The sequence below is a fragment of the Chionomys nivalis genome, chromosome 8 (genome assembly GCF_950005125.1).
Source record: "Chionomys nivalis chromosome 8, mChiNiv1.1, whole genome shotgun sequence".
NCBI classification, from domain to species: Eukaryota; Metazoa; Chordata; class Mammalia; order Rodentia; family Cricetidae; genus Chionomys; species Chionomys nivalis.
In genome coordinates this window covers 82,361,272-82,366,814 of record NC_080093.1, presented here as the reverse complement: position 1 = coordinate 82,366,814, position 5,543 = coordinate 82,361,272, and the positions used below count along the sequence as shown (strand labels likewise).

Genomic DNA, 5,543 nt, shown 5'->3' with positions numbered 1-5,543 from the left:
GGAGCATCCATCCCAGCAATGCTTACCTGCTCCTCAGTGCCTCTCTTGCCACTGCGTGAGCTGAGTCATGAGCACCACTCCCAAAACTGTCTGGTTAACCTTAGGGCTAAGGCTACTTCTAACTTCAAGTCCTGAACTCCATTCAGCCTGAGATGCGGGCTAGAGCAATGACCACCATGGCTCAAATCTTTTTAGAAAAATAATTTTATTTCCCAAATGACCAACACTTTCAAGAAGCAAGACTGAGAAGCTCTGCCAAGAAGCCGGAGGCCATCCCTTGCTCTCTGCCTTCTTCCTGGGTGATTCCCTTTCAGCCTGTGACTCCTCCTTCCTCCTCACCCACTGGGGATTCCAGATATCATCCTTTGCCTCAGGAAAGCAACCAGTAATAGCCAGAGAGCAACCAGAGAGGAACTACATGCATCAAATTATAGGAAGAAAACAAAGGGAAATCAGAAAGGAGAGGAGGAGCTTAGTTGCCAAAATGGGTGTGATGGTGTATCTCCAGGTCCTTGGCCACATCCCTTTTCTTGCCAGGTGCTCCAACCCCAATTGCGGTTTGGGGGAAGGTGTGAAACTTGTTGAGGTCCTGTGTGTATGTGCCCAGCATGCAGGTACTCAGATTCCCACACCGCTTAGATCTGGGGCTGTCCAGGCTGCAGGGAAGAGACATGCCAGGCAGTAAGTGCACCAGGGGCTGACCCTGTGGGCAGTCAGCAGGTTAAACCAGGCGGAGACTAGATGCTGGGGCAGAGGGTGGGTGGAGGTCAGCTCACACAGATTCCATGGGGAAGGCTTGGGGGTGCAGTGGGCCAGGACAGTGTGGGGAAGGGCGGAGGAAAAGGGTGACTTTTTCCAGCATCCATGTTCTGTTCAGTCTCTCATGCTAGACAGGGAGTTTGGATGCAGGTCAGCATGCTTTTTCTTGGGTGCTGGAGCCAGGCCAGGGTTGTTCTGTTTCTAGGCTTGGGGCACACAGGGAGGCAGGAGTAGGGAGGGGTGCTTTCCTTGGCTCTGTGACCACAATCACATCCACGCAGAGGTTCCCAGACTTAGCCTTCACCGTTACCATTCTTAACTCATCCTACCCCAGGAAATCTCCCCAGTATTAGCAGACTACTTTCTACAGTGATCCACACCTTCCCTTAAGTGCTTTCAGAAATAAATCTTTCAGTGTGATTTAACCACAGTCTCACCAGATGACTTCTGTCTTCGGTGGAGCCTCAGAATAGGGCCCCGTGTCCTGTTAAACAGCAGCCAGATGACCAGTGCGTTCTCTCCTACCTTCTGGGTTCTGCCTTGCTGTGGTTGTGCTAGGCAGGGTCTAAGACCTTACCTGGAGCCCTCGGTCTCCTGCTGCTCCTCCTGCTCCAGCTCCCTGGCTTTCATCTGCACATAGTCCTGCACCAGGGCGGCCAGCAGGCGAGCTTCCTCTTCACTGAGAGTGGCCACGCCTGGGCTGCTTTCCAAGGTTGACCTGTGGAGGGGTTGTGCTAGGTTGGAGCAAACCTAGCAACCGTGTCTGATGGCCTGCCTGCCACTTCCCAGAGAGGCTTGAGCCAGTGTCCTCATTGGTGGTGCACTAGAGCCAGGCTAGAAATTTTGCAAGTTAAATGGTAAGTGTAACCGTAATTAACAATTAAACAACAAAATAATTAGTGTTGAATCTGAAATGGCGGCTCATTTTAATAAACACAATTTTTAAGATTTTTAAGTATATGAGAATAGACCCACGGGTTATAAATTAGTCAGTTTTATTGGTAAGTTACCAGATTAGAGTGAAATTCATATCTCATATAAATGGAGCAAATGGTTTGACTGTTGATACTAACTTTGGGGAAAAGAGCGACTGAAGCATTTTGTGAGTTAAGGGGCTAGCTACGTGAGGTTTACATTATTAAGTGGTGCCATCTTGTTACTGTCTGAAAATGATGGATCTCCATCTTTATATCAGAAAAAGTTTATAGTGGATTTATGTGTGTATGTACACACACGTATTTCCCTGCACAGAGCCAGTTTTTAAAGGTTCAGCGCTCTACAATTAACGGCAGGGATCCATCCAGTCCCAGGATAGCAGAGCGCCTGTCCTTAGACTCACCCGAAAGGCACTGCGTGGAGGCTGCCTGCCTGGTACAGGAGCAAGATGCTGACAACCAGGAACGGGGAGAACTTCAGAAAGCCCATGATGCCTCCCTGCAAGAGAAGAATGACATCATCCTTTTTATTTGCTTCTCTTTTGCACCAGTCCAAAGTTCTATGCGCCCATAGACTTGGCCTTCTGTGGGCTCTGGCCTGTGACTCCCTGGCCTTTTGGCTTCATACTGGTAACTACATTTCTCATCACCTTTGCTTCCTCATTGGCAAAGAAGACTGCAAGGTCCAGTGGGAAGGCAGCCCATATGGTTTGGGGGAAAAGTTCTACAGATAGAAGGTGTGTGCCATTTCATTTCATCTGACTCATAGGTCAATCAAACTGTTGCTCAGCCTCATGGAGTCCTGGGGGCCTTCTGTCCCTACACTTACCTCCATAGAGAAGCTTAGAGCTATCTTCCCTTTCTAGGGCTTTTGTAGACACCCAAGGATGTGAGAAAGAGGCGACAGAGAGGGAATCTTTCTGCCTTGGAATCTGCGAGGAACTGAAGCCTGCGCAGCTCAGCCGCTCCACCCTCTGGCAACTCAGTCGCCTGCAAGAAACGATCTAAACTTTGGACCCAAGACATTTCTCTGTAACCCCAGGGTCCTGAATCCGGGTTTGCAATTGAGGCTGCTGGCTCAGTTGGTGCTTGGTCCGGACTCGGAACCAGTTTCTCAGGAAACGTTTATATTGAACACACCATTTGATGAGGACTACTCCTGACTACGTGCGCGGTGCCTGGCGGAGATGCCCGAGATTGGCGGATTAGGTGTGCCTAGGGCGAGACTAGAGCTCGCACTCCAGGGAGATCGGAGGAAGGCTCTGAGGACCAGCGCTTTCGGGTTCTACCTGGATCGGGGTCTGACTTGAACCACGGATTAACAGAGACCAGAACCCGCAGGGAAGACAAACTAGAGAGGACTAACAGCGAGAGCAGGAGAGAGAAGAGGGAAAGTAAATGGACACACCTGAGCAGGAATCTCAGAGCTCACCTGGTAAACGGTGGCTTGGAGCAGAGACGGCAGGGTCCTGCTAGGGCCGGAAGGAGATCGCGGTGCGGTGACTCCTGAGCTGGGCAGTGGCTCCGGTGCCTCCCAGTGCCAGCAGCTGCTCTTATTCCCGCCGCGGTGAGTCGGGAGGGGTCCCGGAGAGCTGGGCAGCCAATGGGTGGAAGTGCCCCGTGCCCCAGACAGATTGCGTCACCTCGGTGCTTCCAGAACCCAGAGCATCTAGCAAGATGATACCATTTGAATTTGAATTGAGGTCATTGATGGAAGTGGGGGGGGGGGTCAATGAGAAACACCCTTAAAATTAGCGGGAATTTGGAAGGTCTTTTGGCGTCATGGTAAATTTTATTTCTTCTTTTCCTCTTGACCTTCTCCCGACACCAATCTCCGAGTCTTGAAAAGTAGGGTCTAAGACCTCAGGCACTTCTGCGGCTTGTCTGACTCTAATCGTAATCCCCACCCCGGAGCCCCTGGCGCCTAAGTTAGGAGTTCGGGGCAACCTTAGGGATGGAACTGCAAGGCTGGCCTCGGCAGCACAGCCCAGGGGGAGGCTACTAGGCAGTAGCGCGGTTGCTGCTGGACACAAGGCTTTGCAAGACCTGAGTCTTGTTGCAGTTGTGCCATTGTGTGTTATGTGACCACGGGCATAAACAAACAACAACAAAACAACAAAACCCTCCCCCTCTCAAATCAAAACAAAACAAAAATCTGCACTCAACACACTCCTCTTCTCAATGGGTACAACTGGGCCTGCTAGTAGACAGAAATCTTGGTGTTTCCCGGGCTGTAAAATCTCCCCTGTCCTTCAGTGGCAATTATCTACTCAGCGTAATTCTTAATGTGCTGTACAGCTCAATCACAGTGGTGAGGAGGGGTTTCATATTCAGTTGGGTCTTGCTTGGAGCAGGGGGGAGCAGGTAGTATGGATGGTACAAGGAAGGACCAGATGCTCCAAAGTCTCCATTGTGGACCACTCCCCCCCCCCCTCCCCGGCAATCTATCACGTCTCATTAGGCTGCCTGCCTACCTGCCTGCCTGCCTCAGGATTTGCACAGCTGCCCCTTTGCTTCCTGCTGCTGTTTGCCAAGATGTAGCATTTGATCTGGGCCCTCATCCTATCCCCACCCTTAGAGCCCTGACTAAAGAGCTGAAGAGCAGGCTGGCTTGACAGTGCAGTGGAGACGCTGCCCACGCTAACCCTAGTCCTCACTGTCAGCCGCTCTCATCTTAGCAGATTCCCCTCTATTTCTAAGTATCCTCCCAAGAAAGCACAACCATCCACAGCAGTCGCTGTGGCCCCGGGGGGCGTCCTTGGGGGTTCACAATCAAATTGTCCCAAGCCTGCCCTCAAGTCTCTCTTGCAGTCCGTCCCACATCCCGCAACTCGCTCGCTCTATCTCAAGAACAAATCTGCATGTACTGTCAAGAAAGGACATGCTCCGTCACACCCAGTGACGGATTAGCTTGATTTGATCCTTCTCATACCCCATCCACCAGTTTGGAGACTCAGTCTGGGCAATGAGCTCCGGGAGCACCTACAGCGGGGAGGTCCTAGCGTAGGTACTTGCTCTGTGGGGACAAAGAAGCGACTCCGCAATTGTTGAGATCTGAGTGATCTGTTCTGCACCGCAGCAAACAGTCTAGACTTAGCCGGAGTGGCAAGCACAGCGGAGCATCCAGGACTGAGGGGGTCCACGGGGAGGAGGGAGTACAAGGATCCAGGCTTCCCGTTTCCCTGGACACAGCAGAAATCAGCTTCCAAGAAGGCTCGAATGGCATGAAGCCACAGGACTTGTGTCGGTCCTACCAACACCCCAGATATCTGTCCCCAGAATCAGAGTAATAGGACCTTAGCTTCTGCAGCAGCTACCTGGAGCGAGTAAAAACGGAGCAAGAACTGAGTGTCGGGGATCCCTTTCCACAAAGCCTGTTCTCAGGACAGCAACAAGACCTATCCAAAGCTGGAAAATGGGCTTGGGCGAACGATGACAGGCAGGAAACCAGAGATGGACGGAAGCTTTCGATTGCCACTGGTATTAGAATTCCTAGGCACAGTGATCCCTGGCACCCGAAGGCAGACACAGCAGACACAGTTTAGTTTCTAAGCCCTGGCCTGAGTCTTCACGAACAGACGAGTTGGAGACAAGCTGGCAAGGGCTGAGATGTCAGTGGCATGCAGCAATTGGGTCACTGCCACTTGGGGCTGATGTACAGAATCATTTATTGTGCCCAGGTGCCAAAAGCACCTGGGGAATTGGTTTCTTCTTCTTTCAACTCCAGAGAAGTCTTATATATGTGATCCTGAAATCATTTTCAGCAGATGTATTCCCTATAAGCATTTCCTGAGGGGAGGACCCATACAGTATTGGCCACGGTTTTTTTTTTTTTTTATATATATATAT

At 51.1% G+C, this 5,543-nt stretch overlaps 1 protein-coding gene across 1 annotated transcript; it reads right to left on the bottom strand.

Moving 5' to 3' along the window:
* Positions 1-351: 351 nt before the first annotated feature.
* On the bottom strand, positions 352-3,222 carry Calca (calcitonin related polypeptide alpha). Its single transcript, XM_057779366.1, has 4 exons — positions 3,127-3,222; positions 2,099-2,193; positions 1,337-1,477; positions 352-656 (listed from the first exon to the last, which is right to left on the bottom strand). Exons 2-4 carry the CDS (start codon positions 2,182-2,184, stop codon positions 473-475), a joined length of 411 nt encoding a protein of 136 aa, XP_057635349.1. The 5' UTR covers positions 2,185-2,193; positions 3,127-3,222; the 3' UTR covers positions 352-472.
* Positions 3,223-5,543: the final 2,321 nt, after the last annotated feature.